The sequence below is a fragment of the Anopheles stephensi genome, chromosome 2 (assembly GCF_013141755.1).
Source record: "Anopheles stephensi strain Indian chromosome 2, UCI_ANSTEP_V1.0, whole genome shotgun sequence".
In the NCBI taxonomy this organism is placed as follows: Eukaryota; Metazoa; Arthropoda; class Insecta; order Diptera; family Culicidae; genus Anopheles; species Anopheles stephensi.
In genome coordinates, this window is record NC_050202.1 from 36,585,971 (window position 1) to 36,604,027 (window position 18,057).

The 18,057-nt window shown below is 46.4% G+C and overlaps 4 protein-coding genes across 4 annotated transcripts; all 4 read left to right on the forward strand.

The window, feature by feature from the left end:
* Positions 1 to 70: 70 nt before the first annotated feature.
* Positions 71 to 1,445, forward strand: LOC118505870. Its single transcript, XM_036042293.1, has 5 exons — positions 71 to 211; positions 293 to 436; positions 513 to 666; positions 734 to 1,104; positions 1,181 to 1,445. The coding sequence occupies exons 1-5, from the start codon at positions 155 to 157 to the stop codon at positions 1,268 to 1,270; spliced, it is 816 nt and encodes a 271-aa protein (XP_035898186.1). The 5' UTR covers positions 71 to 154; the 3' UTR covers positions 1,271 to 1,445.
* Positions 1,446 to 3,627: 2,182 nt separating this feature from the next.
* LOC118503575 lies at positions 3,628 to 4,769 on the forward strand. Its single transcript, XM_036037010.1, has 4 exons — positions 3,628 to 3,722; positions 3,792 to 4,071; positions 4,140 to 4,513; positions 4,576 to 4,769. Exons 1-4 carry the CDS (start codon positions 3,666 to 3,668, stop codon positions 4,651 to 4,653), a joined length of 789 nt encoding a protein of 262 aa, XP_035892903.1. The 5' UTR covers positions 3,628 to 3,665; the 3' UTR covers positions 4,654 to 4,769.
* A 6,062-nt stretch (positions 4,770 to 10,831) lies between these two features.
* LOC118507187 lies at positions 10,832 to 12,001 on the forward strand. The gene is made up of 4 exons (XM_036045259.1): positions 10,832 to 10,909; positions 10,980 to 11,253; positions 11,340 to 11,716; positions 11,820 to 12,001. The coding sequence occupies exons 1-4, from the start codon at positions 10,859 to 10,861 to the stop codon at positions 11,889 to 11,891; spliced, it is 774 nt and encodes a 257-aa protein (XP_035901152.1). The 5' UTR covers positions 10,832 to 10,858; the 3' UTR covers positions 11,892 to 12,001.
* A 2,740-nt stretch (positions 12,002 to 14,741) lies between these two features.
* On the forward strand, positions 14,742 to 16,216 carry LOC118508422. Its single transcript, XM_036048191.1, has 2 exons — positions 14,742 to 14,886; positions 14,960 to 16,216. Exons 1-2 carry the CDS (start codon positions 14,776 to 14,778, stop codon positions 16,067 to 16,069), a joined length of 1,221 nt encoding a protein of 406 aa, XP_035904084.1. The 5' UTR covers positions 14,742 to 14,775; the 3' UTR covers positions 16,070 to 16,216.
* The last annotated feature ends 1,841 nt before the right edge of the window (positions 16,217 to 18,057 follow it).

An 18,057-nucleotide genomic window follows, 5' to 3' on the forward strand; every position in this document is an offset into this window, starting at 1 on the left:
GATATGTGCTTATCTAGCTGCTTTTGCCTGTGTGTGAGTATGTTTTGTTACGATCACACATGTATAAAATCGCTTTGCCAAAAAACTTTCGACCATTAGTTTGTCAGCAGCCCAGTCTAGGATTACTACGTAACGCGTAACATTAGCTGCCACCATGGGGGTTTCCGTTTGGCTTTTGGGGTTGCTTTGTGTGGGCTCTGCTTTGCTAGAGGTATGGTAGTTACTGAGCTGATAGTGTAATGCACGATCAAGTACAGTGCACAACAATTGTACGCTTTCCCCTTTATTCCAGACAGCCGTATCCCAAGACAGTTTGCCGATCATCGTTGCGAGACAACGAACTGTTGTGAATCTCTCAGATGATTCAGATGACACAACCTTGTTCAGTTGCGATGGGGAAGACCGTATTGTTTGTGGCAGTTGCTCGAAAGTGATGGTAAGCTTAACAGTTCGTCAAGAGTGTCAATAGTAAAGGATGGAATGTTGATGGTGACTTTGTATCATCTTGCTAGATCTGCAACTACCAAAAACAGATGGTCGGTTCGTACGAGTGTAGCTCGATCGATCCGCAGCGTCCGTACTGTACTGGCAAAGGAGTTTGTTCAAAAACCACCGATTGCGAGATTCCAAGTGAACTGTGCCCCACGCCAAACTACTTTTATCCGGGTAACTTGCTTTGCGACACTTCATGCATATGTAGCAACCGATTATCATGTGTTCGTATCCCTTTCAGTACCGAGCAACTGCAGTGAGGTAGTTTACTGTGGCCCCAAGCGGGAAGAAACCAAGGTTTCTGCCCCATCCACTGCGTACATTTTTGATTTTAAAATTCAAAAATGGACCCTTCGCAAAACGGCTGCCGACTGCTTCCAGCTCAACTGTGGCGCTGCTATAATGCTGAACAAATTTTTCGCATACAAACCAAATCCTCGGCTCTATTTTTACTGCACGACAGGCGGTCCAATGACATTCACATGCGACACAAATGAGGTATTCAACGAGGCGAAGCGGGAGTGCGAGTTTGGTTGCACCACGGAAGGAGATTTCCCCATAACTGGCGTAAATGATCGCTACTACGCGTGCTTGTTAGGCCCGAATGGAGTGGTAAGAATGCTGGTCTTATCAAGAATGGCGAATGTTGCTTTATGGTCCTTTATTGTTTTAAACATCTATTCGTCAGCTGCAAAAGTTCGAGCTGTCTTGCCCTCCAGGTCAGCTATTCGATGGTACGAAATGCGGTGCACCATCGAGCGTGCCTGAAGAAAATTGAGCAGTTGATGTAACCACGTGATGATCTGAAGGTACACTTCATACGACGTACAGGATTGATCATATCCGCGAGGAAGCTTAATTGCTTGAACAATAATAGGTGGTAATAGATTTAGGATTTGAAAGATAAAGCTTGAAAAAGATGGAAATGAAGGAAAAAGCGCTTCTGTGTCGAATTTGGTTGTTTGTTTTCTAGTTGAAAGAAGGCGTTTTGGTATCAGACCGTATCAAGTACTAATTACCGTTTGGATATGTAGTTCTAAACTCTCCTCATAAGCCGCTGAATGAAGCGTATGATGAATTGAGCTAGAAAACAGAAATGTTTAACCGTCATCCGGGGCTCCAGGTTTCGAGCAAATCAAGAAACAGGGGATTTCAGGTTTCGAGCAAATCAAGAAACAGGGGAATGAGACTGGATTTACTCATCCTACTGGCTATTGACTATAATTGTTGTCTTTTTTCAACGACAGACTCTTATTTTCCGACGGAAAGTATTAACTATTGCATGGGTCGAAAAAAAAAATCGAATGCTTCAAAGCTAGCACAATATTAGCTGACGACCACACACGCCTAGTAAACGCATACATATAGTCAATTGTGGACTGTAAAGGCCCTAAGAACATGATCCTTAGCATAATTATACTTGCTTACGTACTAGGCGCTTTAACCGCTTCGCGGTATTAGACTGCTGCAATGATCCTCGATACCAGTCACGGTCTAGCACCGTTGTCTGCCAATCCATTATTCCGGCCCTCACTTCATCGCAGTTTGAGCCTATACTGCCTCCTCTATCCATGTGGACGGTCTTAAACGACTTAACGGGCTGGGTTGTGAGTTGTCATTCTCATGACATGACCAGCACACCGGAGCCTCTAGCTACCCCTAGTCGCTGCGGGTAAGAGAGTTTCGGTAGTTATGGACCGCTACAATCAGTCAATGCATGATAACGCTAAGCCTCTCCGGGCCCATTTTGAACAGCTCTGCAACCAACCCATCGCTCTTCCAGCTCACTAATTAGATTTCAGTTGTCTGATGTTAGTAGCTGTAGTGCTGCTCTCCTCTGCTCTCTGATCTAGTATCTCCTGCAGCTGTGCTGTTCAAGTGTCTATCAACAAGTAACTGTTCCACCTTTCGCTCGATTACCTTTAGCTCTTCCGACAGGATATCGCTCTCCGCGTTGCGACACATAGCGACTATAGAAGTAAAGTCGCTTCGGGCCGCGTTCAACATCCTGTAGAACTTGCGAGATTCCCCTGACTGTGATAGCTGTCCATCAGCTGCTATAATATCATGGTTACTTCTCATTGTGGTATTGTTGGGGATGGCTAGCAAGGCCTCTCCACCAAGCCCTTATGTTGTCAGAGGGCTTACGCACGCTAGGTGTTAAGGATCCGGCAGAATGAGAGGATTGAAGGTATATCCAGCTATCCCTAACATGAAGAATAGACGCTAGTAATCTCCCTCCGCTCAATTTAGTCATATCTCATATCCTCCTAAGGTTAGGAGTTCCTCTTATACCCCAAGCTTAGATATTTAGAGAGACATGTTACCGTTCTGTGCGTCTTGAATGTATTGTGACGGAGTATGGAGAGCCTATGTTAAACTTCGAGAAGCGTCGGATACATGCCCATGTCCGTGAGGTAGTGTTACAAACACTGGGACTTAACATCGGGACGGCCCAAGCGTTAGCGGCGTCACACGGCTAGACCGAGATTCAAATCCCATCCGGACCGCTTCCCCGTACGAAGGACTGACTATCGTGGTATTCTAATATCTCAATTGCCTGAATCTTCGGAATGTTCTATCGAAACTGAACAGAGTGTACCCATAAACATGAAGTGCCAATATCTGCCAAGATAACATAACGGGATGCAAGCCGTAAACACACTGTTTAAGTGCTGTCTTTTCGACCGTATGTAAACATAAACACAGAAATAAATAGCTTTATCTCTTCCTGGAATATGTGTATGATCTGCAAGTTTGGAGGATAGTATCTAAGGTAAACAACAATATTTGCATAATTATGGTGCGAAATATTATGTGAATGGATGAGATGTTCCCCGATAGAAACGTTAAGAAAATAATTTGGGAACTTTATACCAGCAAAGGTATTGAGAATTAACTGTGTGCGGATAGCACTCGCTTCTTTGCCGTTAAATTTTATTTCAATGACGATGGATGGGCAAAGGCCAACGAAAAAAAAAAATGGTCAAAAACATTTCACTAATCTCGATGAAATATTGCCGTTGTCTGTCTACATTAGTATCTTATCTGATACAAGCAATAAAAATACAGTAACAAAATTGTGTAACAACACATAAAGCTGGTAGCGACTATATAATGAAAGAGTACCGCAATATTATGCTCATTAGACGGTCTAGCAGTCTTGTGTGAAAATGTTGGTTCGTGCAACAATCTTAGTTCTGTCGGTGCTTGCCACAGTGCAAGGCGAGGTATAAAAGCGTATGTTTACAGTTCTTCAACTCTCTCTTAACATGGTTACCCTTACGGATGATTTATAGGAAGTACATGCGCTTCGCTCTTTGTTAGCGTTACGTGTGCCGTCGCGACGCTCACTAACACCGTGCGCTCGTGAACGTCGACAGGATTGTGAGGATTGCAGTACCGTAAAAATTTGCAGCTACGATCAGACACCGCTGACGCAGTTCCGCTGCCAGGATGTTGATCCCTCCAAACCTTACTGTATTGGTGAGGGTATTTGTAGCGATACTGCCGATCCCAATGTCGTTTGCCGGAAGTCTAGTGATTTGTGCCCGATGGGTGCCCCTGGATATTATCCGAGTTAGTTGATTATCTGCTGTGTTTTATTGTTATCACAGCTAATGTGTGGGAATGTCCTTCCTTTACAGATCCAACAAACTGCTCCCGCTACTTGTACTGTGACGAAAGCAGCCTGGGCTTCGAACAGAGCTGTGTGGCAGCCAACAATGTGTACAACCAGTCGAGTGGCTCGTGCTTTCTAAAACGCCGTTCGGCCGATTGCTTCCAGGTGGATTGCAACAATGTGCGCAACAAGGATAAGTGGTTCGTGTACGACCCCTTCCCGCAGCTGTACTTTCTGTGCTCAGCCAATGGACCGCTGATGTTTAAATGTGCACGCGAATCTGATGTATTTGATCTGACATTGAAACGATGCGAGTTCCAATGCCGCACGGCAGGCCGTTTCGTGCATCCGGCTAGCGCCAACATGTATTACGAATGTGCATACATCAGTACTTCCAAGGTAATGTATACGCGTTTTATGTTTGCTTGACATATTTTTTCAATGATTTATTATCTCCACAGCTGGAGAAGTATGAACAAACCTGCCCACCTTTGCTTCAGTTCAATGAAAGTGAACAAAAATGTCTCCCTGTGGCGTAAATGGTACGAATGAAGTAGTAACTTCAAAACAAGAAACAAGAAAAATGAGAATGCTTAATAAAGGAAAATATATCTCAGCAGAAAAATAGATTGAAAATAAAGTTTAGTGGATGATATCTGTAAGTCTGAAAGTTTTGTGTTCGTTGACAGGAATTTAACAGAAAACAGCGAGGAAAATAGCATGTAAACATGGTTCTGTTGTCAGCGTTTGTAGGAATACCGCACTGATACGGGTATGGTCCGACGCCTCTTGAAGGATAATATAGGATCTCCATACCCTACTCCGACTCAAAACGTCCACGGCGTACAGAAAGGTAACATATTTCTCCAATAACCTGAGCTTGGGTACGCGGGGAAACTCAACCCCTTGGGAGGATGGGTCATATGGCTAAATTGAGCGGGGGAGGGAGGATGGCCAGCGACTGTTCTCCATGTTAGGGGCGGCTGGTTGTCCCTTTCTGTCCTGGCATCCCAAGGGACATTAAGCAAGGATGCGTAGGCCCTCCGACGACACAGGAGGTTAAGGGAGAGGCCTTGCAAGCCACCCCTGGGAAAACAAAAAAAGCAACGAACAGCCAACAACAGGTAATACCGCACCGGACCAATCGATACAGACCCCCGCATGGAAAAAGGACTTACGATTGGAGTCTCGGAACCTGGAATTGCTGATTCCTTACATCTGACGGAAGCACCCGAATCCTGTTAGATGAGGTCCAGGCCCGTGGCTTCGAGATAGTAGCGCTTCAGGAGGTGCACTGGAAGGGTACAATGGTGCGCCAGTACCGTAGCAACTGCACAATCTACCAAAGTGGTGGAGAAACGCGTGAGCTCGGTACCGCGTTCATGGTGCTAGGTGCAATGCAACAGCGAGTCATTGGATGGTGGCCAGTCAACGAACGAATGTGCAGGTTGAGGATTCGTGGCAGGTTCTTCAACCTGAGCATCATAAATGTGCACAGTCCGCACCTTGGGAGCACCGATGACGAGAAGGAGCTCTTCTTTACGCAGCTGGAGAGGGAGTACGACCGCTGCCTACAACACGACGTCAAAATTGTCATTGGGGACTTAAATGCTCAGGTCGGAAGGGAGGAGGCATTCAAACCGACGATAGGAAGGTTCAGCGCCCACCATCTGCAAACGATAACGGCCTCAGGCTTATCAATTCTGCCTCCTCCTAGCACATGAGCATTCGCAGCACCTTTTTCCAGCACGCATTTCGGTTCAACTATACCTGGAGATCACCACTACAAACCTATTCCTAAATCGACCACGTAATAATAGACTGAAGGCACTTCTCGGATATTATCGACGTGAAAACATACAGAGGCCCAACCGTCGACTCGGACCATTTCCTGGTAATGGTAAAGCTGCGCCAGAAACTCTCCGTGGTCAACAACCAACGGGGCAAGGCTCAATCTGGATCGGCTGAAACGTGCTGATGTGGCGGAGGAGTATGCGGCAGCGCTCGGGCAAGCGCTTTCGGACGACAACACGTCAATGCCCCTTGGAGACCACTGGCGTAAGGTGGAACGAGCCATCAGCACCGCAGCCGAACTGAAAATTGGCCACTTACCACACAGACAACGGAAGGAATGGTTCGAAGGAAGAATGCACTCGTGCATTATCCGAGAGGAATGCAGCAAGCGACCTCATGCTATAGCATGAAACCCGTCAGAACGTGGAAAACTACAAACGACTGAGGAGACAGCAGACCCTGCTCTTGCAGGAAAAGAAGCGCCACTTCGAAGAGTCAGATGAACAGCTGCTGGAGCAGCTCTCTCAGTCGGGGGACATCCGCTCGTTTTATAGGAGGTTGAAGGAGGCACGGAGTGGATTTGCTCCTAAAACCGCGATGTGCCGGGACGCAGACGGAAATCTCCTGACAGACGAGCGAAAGGTGATCGAAAGGTGGAAGTGCTACTTCGAAGGGCACCTGAACGGATATCGTTGACTAGACGGCAGCGAAGGTGTGTGAGGTGTACACCCGACTGAAACGTGAAGCAGCAGGAATTAGACTGATGATTAATGCGACGAAGACGAAATATCTGCTTGCCGGAGGCACTGATCGTGATAGAGCCCGAGTGGGAAGCAGCGTGTTAGTCGACGGCGACAACCTCGAGGTAGTAGAGGAGTTCTGCTATCTTGGGACTGTCGTTACTTCGGAAAACGATGTCAGCAGCGAAATCCGGAGACACATTGTGCTGGGGAATCGTGCCTACTACGGCCTTCACCGTCTGCTGAGATCCAGAAGACTTCGAGACCGCAAGAAATGTGAGATCTATCGCACACTGATTCGCCCGGTGGTCCTATATGGCCACGAGTCTTGGACCATCCGAGCAGACGATGCAAACGCCCTGGGCGTGTTCGAGCGATGTTATGAGGATGTCGACTCATGCCCCGCCAAGAAGGTATTCGTCAGCTACCCTCAGTTCGGCACGAGGCGTCGGGGAGCACAGCGAGTTCAGGTGACAGGTGAAGGGAGACCTGTCGAAGATCGGGAGCCTACACGGATGGGAAGCTGCAGCCAGGGATCGAGTTTCCTGGAAATCTATTGTTGACCGGGCCATGTCACGACGACATGCTTTTTAAAAGAGTAGGCCAACATGATGATGATGATGAAGCATGTAAACATAATTTTTGCGTCCTTTTGCTTACGACTCATACAAATAAAAACGATTTCCCCGTGTCGAAAAACAACGTTGCGAAGGATGCCAAAAATATCAAGATATCCAAAAAACTTAACGCCCAACATGATTTGCTGTCGTAGTACGGGTGAGGTTGCGGTATGTTACCAGCCATTCTTTCCGTTAAACGTTCCTCGCTAGGGCTGATTTTGTGAAGCTTCAACAGTCAATGGCCTAATGCACTGTGCCAAACTTCCGTTTACCTACCACGTGTTGCTTCAGAACTTTTCTTTACCTTCCCTCATGGAATGCACCGCCACTTAACAACCTCGAACCGCTCCAGTCACAGAACGCTTAACGACCCGATGTTACTGCTTCCTTCATGGTTGCAATTTCTGCGTTCAAAAATCGGCCCTACTCAATGTCGATCATGCCCTCCTTAATGTCCTCCTAGTCGTCGGTGTACGGACGCACGCTCCCTGGAAGATCAAGAAGGATCTGTTAGTGTTGTTCTCCCCAATCTCGCATCCCACTTCTCACCACTTGTCGCCGCTCTGCCGATGCTGGAGAAAGTAGGGGGGTTGGTGGTCAATTCTCCGCGCTCTCCTCACGGCGTTCCATCACTCGTTCCGTGCTGCAAGGACGATCTCACGCTCTGTTTTGCTAACAGAACTGGAACCGCAGTTTGCCTGCAATGAAGACGGGATTATGCATGCAATCTCGGAAATCTAGCTTCACGCTGTCTGGATCGCTGTCTCTCACCTGACAACCTCTGCCGATCCAATGCAAACCTCGGACATTCAAAAAACCGCGTGCTCCGCCGTCTCTGGCACACCGAGGCATCGCTCGCAATTCGGGGATGACGTGAACCCCCTCCTAAACAAGTATTCACGGGCAAAACCATAACCGTATAATACCTGTTCCAAATGGCAGTATCCGTAGCATATACCTACTGACATCCTGGTCTCAGAACGTCTACCATGTGTGCAAGGTGTTGTTGCGCCCTACAGTATGGAGCTGTCCTGCTGAACCGGGGAGATCTCTGACTTGGTACCGTTAGAAGTACCCGGGCTTCCTCTTGTACTAGCAAGCATATTGGCACATTCATCGACACTCTTGGTTTCTGGTGGCCTTATGCCACACTGTGGCATCATACCACAGTATGGAGACCACCACTGCAGCCAGCAGTTTACACTTGCTACACTTAGGGCCGTTGTGGTTACGCATGAGACCTGTAACCGCTCGGCCACACGGAACGCTTTCGTTAAGGTGTACTCACAGTACAGATTCGAATGATCATGGAGCAAATCCCCAAGGTATCGGATGGTCTTCACAGTCTTCAGGTGCACATCGCCGATTTGAACCAGAGTGCTCAAGCACCCCAGTCTTATACTGGAGATGAGGATCATCTAGGTTTTTGCAGGGGCCAACTCTCCGAACACAGGGTTGACTACTTTGCTGCGGGTAAAATCAAGTCACAGAATAAGAAATAGAAGACCGAGGCCTCTCGAAGTTGTAGTGCCAAGGAAGAACTCTAGGTGCCTGGACTTGATCCAGCGTCGAACAGCAGCAACAGAAGCTCCTTTGCCCGCTGGGATGACTCGCCAGGGGTCGTGCCGGGGACCAAGAGCACTAGATCGTCTGCAAGACCGGCCAGAACACTGCCGTATGTACATTATATTCCAGAGAGAGGATCACAAGATAGACCCCAGTGTGACGCCTACCGGCAAACGTCGCGTGAATGGCCCTTCTTCAGTTTTGTGAAGAGGCTACTTGTCCTCCAGTTCCATGCTTCTCGTTTAGCATCGTGGCAATCGCATCGATGCTTCCAGCTCACTGAGTTTAACGCATTGTGCTCGTTGAGAACGACTATCATAAGAGAACGCTAGTTACGGTTGGTAGTCCTGTTGTAGGACATAGCCAGCTTGCTCGCCGCCATTACCCTAAGGATCGCTTGGATCGTGGATCTGCCTTTGCAGAAATCGTACTATAGTGAGTTGAGCCAGGGAATATCTCACTCTTCCAAATCCTTAATCAGGTGTTTCAATAAGAGGCGTTCGAACACTTTACCAGGCTACTGAGATGCCACTAGCATCACACTAGGAACCAGGCCTCGAGCTCGAAAATCGAGGAGAAACAATCATTGTGAAGCTGCCGAATAGCCAATAGATGTCACATGGCAGAAATTCATTCAATTTCGTTTTCCATATTCAAATCTCAAGGGCAGACTAATTGGCCAAAAAGGTCGCTTCATGATATGTTGCGGCCTCGGATACCGTGACGTAGATCATCTTCTTTGGTCTTGTGTGGAATACGAAACTCCTTGACCCACCTTATTGGATGCAGTTCGGGACATTGGCAGATCGTCTAATGTTCCAATTCGGAATCTCGGGATCGGGGTTCAAAGGGACTGCATGAAGTTGAAGGACAGTCTAGATTTGAAGGTTGAAGGACAGTCAGACCGAGCAGCATACACCTGACACCCCGATCTAAGTACCCCGATCATCAACTACTTTCCACAACATGACTGAGCTGATTCTTAAAGGAAAGTCACGTGTCAAGCAAGATCCTAGACAATTTTTTTCCTTTGCAATGTTTGCCCATGTAGCAAATGGTCACAAGTTGACTGTCTTCGTGAGTAGCCAAACTTTATCGTCACACATTTGTTATGGGAGAAATGTTAAGGCATTGCAGTGGGATCAAACGGGGAAGTCGCGTAGGTACAACCGCAGATGCTAAAGATTTTCGCATCTTCCGCATACGATGGTTACAGTAGGAATAGTAAAAGACCGAGGCTGCTTCACTACAGGACGCCTGAGGATGCGCGTATAGGTCATGACTTGTATGGGTCTAGTTTTACAGCGTAGTGTCGATCTGTGAGGTATGATCTCATCCATTAGCTCTGGACGAGCCGATCTGGTTGTTGCGTCTTCAAACGCTTTGAATTGACTCTGTCGATTGGACATTTGAAACGTGGTGAATGGGCCATGACTCATCCATTGTCTCATATCGACTAGAACAAGATCGACTCATATCGAAGATCTTCAAACGTTTATCGGAATCATAAATTTTTGTTTTAACACACTTTGTACCGAGCTTTTCGATGTAAAAATAATTGTGCATAATATAAAGCAAACGAGCATTTATAACTTAAGCTGGACGATGATCTCATTACAGTGCCGCGAATTATTCTCGTTAGGCTACTGTCCATCGAGTACTAATCATGTCATCGGCGGATGGTTTCGGGCGTCTCTGCCCATTAAGTTGAGTTTCTAAGAATGATTGTTAACTATTGAAACTATTTTTTTCGCACCACTAGAGATTTAAAGCTAATAAATTAAATTGAGAAAAATAATTTTTGTGAGCAATTAGCAAACACTTTGGCCAATGATGGACCAGCAAAATGGAAGAAATCAAAATAATGGGAACCACACCGCAGTGGTAGCAGTGCATCGCCGATAGCGAACATACTTTTTATCTTATCACCCTTTTTTTAGGCGCATAACCGTGCAGCTTCGAGCTTGGTGGCTGTTATAAAAAGCTTGCAGCATGATTTCATTGACAACTAGAAAGCCCTCACCATGTGCTGGAATCGCTTAGTTTGGTGCTGTATTGTAATTTGTGTGAAGGAGGTGAGCCACTAACAAACAAACTAAACCAACCGAAACCAAGTAACGTTTCTCCTTTGCCAACACTTTAAAGGCAGTTGCGTTAGGCCACCCGTCAGCAGTTTCCAGTTTTCGCGCGGTCGGTGAAAAGTGTGAATCCGGAAAGCGTCAGGGTTGCGGTGATTGTCGCACGGTGAACATTTGTAGCTATGATCAAACTGTTCTTACCAGCTACAAATGTCAAGATGTGGAACCCGATAAACCTTACTGCACCGGAAACGGTATCTGTGCGGCGGAGTATGAGTCAGAGAGTGCGTGCGCGATGGCGGACGATCTTTGTCCCTTGACGAAGGCAGGATTTTATCCTGGTATGTTCGGAACGGATAACGCAAGTGATTACCAAGGTGTGTGCTTTGTGTACGTTGTTATAGGCCTTTTTATCTGTCTCCCGCAGATCCTGCCAACTGTACCCAGTACATTTACTGCGATGAGAAGCAGGTGGCTACGCCCGTGAGTTGTCTGGCAGCGAACAATGCCTACAATCATTCGTCCTCGTCATGCTTTCTGCGAAAAACGTTGGACGACTGCTACCAAGTGAACTGTGATTTGCCGCTGAATCGCAACAAATGGTTCGTCTATAAACCGTTTCCTCAGCTGTACTTCTTTTGCTCGAACAGTGGGTTCCCGGTGATGTTCGAATGCCCAACCGAGCTAGAGGTGTACGATGTGAAGCTGCAACGGTGCAAGTTTGAGTGCCGAGAAAGTGGCCGCTTCCCGTATCCGGGAGATAACAAAAAGTACTACGAATGTGTTTACGTCACACCTTTCAAGGTAAGTGATACGATGGTGCAGCAGCAGTGTTTGAGCCTTCAGGCCTTGTACTCTATTGCAAAAGTTTTCATTGCTGGTTTCATGATTGGACTAATTGGTACAGCTGGAATTATTCGAGCAACGGTGCCCTTTGCAGCTGACGTACGATGAAGAGCGGAGGACCTGCAAAGCGTGAAAAATGACTAAATTATCCAGTGTTTTGGAACCTAGTACTGTGAACAGAAAACCGAACGTTGTTTCAATAAAGTGAACGTGGTTGATACGTCGAACGTCTTTTTATATTTATAGGCGGTGGTAAAGTTCTTATATTATCAATGTATATGGCGAGTGGTGTAGCTGAAATTGTCTCCAACTGTGCTCTGACAAATGTCAGGTATTGACTTGTTGTAGTGCTTGAAACCCTGTCCTGAATAACTTACTTAATTACTTATCAGGCGTTACAACCGCTTTGCGGTCTTGGCTTGCTGCAACAATCCTCGATACCGCTCACGGTATAGCGCCGTCGTCTGCCAATCCGTTATCCCGGCCGTTCTGGCGGACGCATCAACGCCATCACTCCATCTCAATTTGGGCCTACCACGCCTCCTCTGTCCTTGTGGACGGCCTAAAAGGACTTTACGGGCTGGGTCGTCCGGTATCATTCTCATGACGTGACCAGCCCACCGGAGCCTGGCGAGTCTAATTCGCTGCACGATGGTGAGACTATCGTACAGCTCGTAGAGCTCGTCATGGTAGCGGCTCCTCCATTGTCCTTCCACACATACGGGGCCAAAAATCCATCTGAGCATCTTCCTCTCGAACGCGGCTAAGAGGGCTTCGTCAGTCTTGGACAGAGTCCATGTCTCAGAGGCGTATGTGAGTACTGGGACTATAAAAGTTCTGTACAGTCCCAGCTTCGTCCGTCGCGACAGGTATTTAGGCTGTAGTATGACCGGTTGGCAGCCAGCACCCTTGCGCGTAACTCAACATCAATGTTGTTGTCGGTGCTGACTTTTGACCCCAGATAGATGAAGTTTGATAGGTCGAAGGTACGGTCACCTATTTGTACATCACCCTTGCGTATATCAGTGTTTAGTACACCTCCGAGTCGCGGATGGCTCTGTTTAGCGCTAGGTTGAAAACGAGACAGGCAAGCCCATCACCCTGGCGCAAGCCCTTGGTGGTAGCAAAGGGCAAAGGGCCCTAAGAGTTTTCCATCCACCTTCACCTGGCATGTGATGTTGGCCATTGTCACTCTTACAAGCCTGGTAAGCTTGGCCGGGATTCCAAAAGAGCTCATTGCGTCGTACAGTTTTACCCTGGCTATGTTGTCATATGCGGCTTTAAAATCAATGAAGAAATGGTAGCAGTGGAGCTGCTGCTTCGCCATCTTCTCCAAGATTTGCCGTATCGTGAAGAATAACTTACAGCCTCGAAATGTCTCTGCACGCCATTTTCTAGCTTTCTGTGGCTTGATGTAACCCGTAGCTGGATAGTGAGTCCAGCGTACGGGGTGGCGGTCTGGATGGGGTTTGAATCTCGGTCCTGTCGTGAGAAGACCAATCCCTACACGCTAGAGAACGGTGTCCCGCAAGACAATCCTCTCGTTCTCACACTCACCTTTTTCCTCATCAGCATGGAATTCCTCTTATGCTCCATAGCCACCAAAATCCGAGCACTCCTCTATGTAGACAATATTATTCAGGACTCTTCATCTCAAGGTTGACAAGGGTAGGCAGTGGTCGAGACGGACATGTTACGAAATCTCACCCACGAAATCCAAAATCCTCCACATTTACAAACACTCCTCCTGCAGACAACGACTCAACATATGGACGACCAACATACTCGGCGTTACATTCGTCTAACTCCTTTCTTTAATTCTGAAAAGCGGTAGACGGAAGCAAACAGCAGGTTGAACTTGTTCCGAAAGATTGGAACCAACAAACCACGAACCTTCCGCATAACTCTGAGTCGCATCATCAACGCCTGGATAGGAATCCTAACTACTCTACGGCATCAAGAATGTTTCTCGCAAGCGAGCATCCTTCGAAACCCGGCTACCATTCTCGACAGATCCAGTCCACCATTATGCAGCTTCTGTAGCGTCGATGTTACGGTCCTTCACATCCTTACCAATTGCCATGGATACACTACACACCGAGCCACCTACCAACTTGATACCGAGCTAACCATAGGACAATAGACTAACCATTGCACGAGCCATCCATGCAATAGATAAGCACTCGTAATTATTGTACCACACATGTAACAATGAGCAGGAAAGAGGCGAACGAGGCATCAAAGATCCAAAGCCTGTATAAACATTCCATATAAAAAAAGTTTTATTCGTGAAGGACGGCCTGAACGTAGGAATTCCGTGTTGCTCGTGTTACAAAGAACGTTGCAGCATGGACAATGCAACCCTTTGCAACTTATGTGTCGTGAGTTAAATGCTGTCCTTGATAACTGTCAATCAAATTACGTCAGAATTCGTACTTACAGGCCCGTCTCCAGTACCGTCATTCGTAGCATGTCTATTTTTGCTAAATTATGATCTTCTTATTGTGTGGCACTACAACCTCGGAAAGCCTTGGCCTGGCCTTTCTCGCTTTCTATGAGTTGATTTTACTCGTAGTAAGGTAGTCAGTCCTTCGTACGGGGAGGCAGTCCGGATGGGATTTGAGCCCCGGTCCTGCACCGTTAATGCCTCGGCCACAGCTATGATAGGCTTAAGATATTGTTGACCACGAAGGTCTGACAATTTATCAATAAAATATTAATGATTATTATTTGTGGTGCTTAATCGGATTCATATTAATTGACTCTTCAAACAACCTCCGTTTATTTGTTAAGACGCAACAGAATCAACTGCCGAAAATCAGTCAACTAATTTTCACCAAACCATACAACATATTTACACTACAGCTCTAACATAGTTCACTTCACACGAAGCAGATCTCTAGCATATGTTTTCCCATTGCTGTTTATCATAATGATTAGAAGTACTTCACACGTACCCATTGCTCTACTTTCCAGAGCAAATATAGGTTGTGTATAGCAGTATCAACAGGAGCGGCATGGCGAATAAAAAGCTACCGCGTACGTCTGCCGACCGAGTAGTTCCATTCTGCCGATTGCTGTTGCAGACAACTATGGTGAACCGAAAGGCTATTGGTTTGCTTTTGCTGGTAAGTTATTGTATCAATTTTATCACTTTCTTTACAAGAACTAAAACAACGATTTCTTTCCTAACCTCAATAGTTTTTGCTATCCGTTGCTACCGATGGACAAGCAATATATCCTGACTCTCTGGATACGGGCCTGTTCGAGCCTTTCGCTTCATTCGAGGAAAATTGGTTACAAGACAACGAAATGCCTAGCTCACTGTGGTACGGTGCGTCATCCGGTTCGAAGCTCTCGCCACCTTTCCTGGACCCAACGTTGGCTGGCAGCTGTACCAACACCACCACGATCGTGTGTACCGGATGCCGACGGGTTCGCGTTTGCATCCCGGGAGTAATCGATCAGTCATTGTTGCCGGAAAATAATTGTCCCCCTTCAACGTACTGCAACACGCTTGGTCCGGGTATGGGAGGTACCTGCCTCGCCACGGTTGATCCCACATTTCCGGAGTGTAGCTATACTGCTGGAATAGATGACTTCTTGGAAAGCCGCACCGGTATGTTGTGCACCGGATTGGGTGTGTTCCCCGATCCAGTGGATTGCCGAAAGTTCCATTACTGTACCTCGGTTGGTGGGTATTCGCGACCATTCAAATGCCCTGCCGACTATGTGTACAATCCGAAGAAAAAGTCATGCAGCCGAAGCAGTCAGTGTCGAACGGTGCAATGTCGCTCGAATGCGAGATCCATATTCATACCGTTTCCTCAGGATGCAAACTACTACGCATACTGCAATTACAATCGCAACCGGGATCGTCCAACGTTAAGAAATGTGCTGGTGTACAAGTGTGCGGAAGGTTCGGAATTCAATACGCTGTCGAACAGCTGCGTGTTCAAGTGTCCACGGGAAGGCTTTCTGGCGAAGCCCGGTGATCCTTCCAAGTTTTACTGGTGTCGTAAGGTTGGGGGCAGTTTGCTTGGCTATGAGCAAGTGTGTCCAGGTGTTGGTTCCATATTTAGTGCCAGGCTTGGGATATGCTTACCTCCTCCGGTGATTACTACTACTACGCCCGTGACGTCATCAACCATGTCAGCGATGAGTGAAACGAGCTCCTCTACACCCATCACCGAGGAGCAAACTGAAAGCTCAACTGTCTCCACGGAGGCAAGCACGGTGGCCGGGGACACACCGGTGCGACTGCCACCGTGGCCAAAGTGGCCTTCGATTTCTGTATCGTCACTAGTTTAACACATATAATTTGGATGGCATTTATCACAAATAACGAATAAAACTAATAGAGATTTTGTACAACGCTAATCATATTCTGACCGTGCTTTAGAGCATGGACTAGCACCAGCTTAATAAGCGATAGCAATCGCACATAGTTCGTGTAGTTGTAGTTAGTACAGACTCATTGCTATGATTGGTAATATTTTTCTAGTTATTTGTGCTAGTAACTATATGTTCACTTGTAAGTAATTGGGGAATTTTACTCCTTCGAGATATCACAATTTTGAGCCATATGTGTTTGTCCTATTGTCCATCAGGATCGTGTATCAAAACTCATTCAGACTCTCGTACGGGGATATTAACTATCCAACTGCGGGCATATCAGGTAAAAGAGGACTGAGATTGCTGTCCTTGTTCTTCAAATTATAGCTGTGGGACAGATTAATCATCTCGGGTTTGTCATTTTTTTTTCATAAAGAACGGCCTGGCCGTATTGCTGGGTTTGTCAATGATAGGATAATGAAAAAAATTTACAAACTTTTTATATACATGTTTAACAGATAGGATTTGCATCGAGACCTTTACTCGCATCCGACCAAGTTGAGGAGACAGCACATGGCACAGATGTTCCCTGACTGAGAAAGCACTTGCCCGAGGCCAGTTAAAACTGACAGGCACTTATAGGCCCACCTTATAGGTGCTTTCATACTCCATCAGCGATCGAGCCAGGGAGCAGTAGAACGACTTGGTGCAGAGGGCATGACGGAACTCCCGCATCATGTTTGTAATCAATCCTAGCAATTGATTAGACCTAGCCACGAAATGATCAAGTCGTTTTTCGGAAGTCAGCCTCGTATCAATGCACATGCCTAAATCTTTGACACTGCTGTTTCTCATGAGAAAACGTTGAATTCATAGCTAAACAGAGTAGGAGCTCGTGATCGGCTAAAGGTGAAAGCGTTGATGCTTGGAGAGTTAGATAATCCTCTGGCGTATAAATTTAATAAAAAAATAATGCACCATCTGCCCATAACAAAAAATTGTCATCAGGAAGCACAATCGATAGGTCGCTGATATGATTCAACAGCAACGGCCCAAGCTTACTCCCCTAAGGACGCCGAAGTATGCATGGAGGGTTTTAGAGTTGTATGAGCACAGCATACTGCGTACGGATGATGAACCAGATATGATCGCAGCCATTTCATCAAGGGTGTTGGTAAATCTAGCTTATCGAGTTTAGCAAGTAAAACGGCATTAGATACTCTACCGAAAACTGCTTTGATGTCGTAGTGTGCGGAGGCTAGCAGAGGGTCGTGAACAATGAAACTAGTCCACGATAGTTTGAAGCCTCGTTTTTGCAGCCCTGCTTGTAGGTGTTACCAAGACAATATTCAGTAGGCTGGAAAAAGACCAACTGTAGCTAATACAAGGCAATCGTCGTAGCGTACTGCCACTGAGGATCGTCGATGAAATAACATCGGGGTTCGATGTGAACGATGACATAGCTCCAGAAACATCAACGGTTCTGGTGTAAGTATGATTCGTAGTGTGGTAAATATGTACTGTTTTGATTATTTTTTATCATTTATTCATAGAGATTTTGGGTCTTTGAGATCTCATTCGCCTTTATCGGTAAATATGTGCGATGGCTATAGTACGCACCCCGGGGTTTTATTGCTAAGCCCAGTTCTATTCAAACATTTCCATTTAATGAATGTAATGGCATACTAGCAACATTTAACCACCATAGATATTATTGACATGGCAATCTTTGTGTTTAAAAATAACATCATTTTTTGAAAGTTATTTATTTTTGAAAACAGATATGCCACATTGTGCAATTAATGTTAACATTTCCTATCCAAAAATCTAACTAGAATAAAATCATAGCGAATGGTGCACGGTCCAATGTCCAAGGGCGAAAAAAGAAGTGTCATGTGATTGCATACTTTTAGGCGCTCGTTATTGGCCGACGTGTGCAGCAGGGCTGTCGAACCTTTTGAAGC

Excerpts from the sequence above, each read along its gene's own strand:
- LOC118505870 (XM_036042293.1), top strand. The coding sequence starts at position 155 with ATGGGGGTTTCCGTTTGGCTTTTGGGGTTGCTTTGTGTGGGCTCTGCT. Across the intron at positions 667-733 it reads GCCAAACTACTTTTATCCGG|TACCGAGCAACTGCAGTGAG; the intron begins GTAACTTGCTTT and ends TATCCCTTTCAG. Across the intron at positions 1,105-1,180 it reads TGTTAGGCCCGAATGGAGTG|CTGCAAAAGTTCGAGCTGTC; the intron begins GTAAGAATGCTG and ends TCTATTCGTCAG.
- LOC118503575 (XM_036037010.1), top strand. The coding sequence starts at position 3,666 with ATGTTGGTTCGTGCAACAATCTTAGTTCTGTCGGTGCTTGCCACAGTG. Across the intron at positions 3,723-3,791 it reads TTGCCACAGTGCAAGGCGAG|GAAGTACATGCGCTTCGCTC; the intron begins GTATAAAAGCGT and ends GATGATTTATAG. Across the intron at positions 4,514-4,575 it reads CATACATCAGTACTTCCAAG|CTGGAGAAGTATGAACAAAC; the intron begins GTAATGTATACG and ends TTATCTCCACAG.
- LOC118507187 (XM_036045259.1), top strand. The coding sequence starts at position 10,859 with ATGTGCTGGAATCGCTTAGTTTGGTGCTGTATTGTAATTTGTGTGAAG. Across the intron at positions 11,254-11,339 it reads GAAGGCAGGATTTTATCCTG|ATCCTGCCAACTGTACCCAG; the intron begins GTATGTTCGGAA and ends TGTCTCCCGCAG. Across the intron at positions 11,717-11,819 it reads TTTACGTCACACCTTTCAAG|CTGGAATTATTCGAGCAACG; the intron begins GTAAGTGATACG and ends TAATTGGTACAG.
- LOC118508422 (XM_036048191.1), top strand. The coding sequence starts at position 14,776 with ATGGCGAATAAAAAGCTACCGCGTACGTCTGCCGACCGAGTAGTTCCA. Across the intron at positions 14,887-14,959 it reads CTATTGGTTTGCTTTTGCTG|TTTTTGCTATCCGTTGCTAC; the intron begins GTAAGTTATTGT and ends TAACCTCAATAG.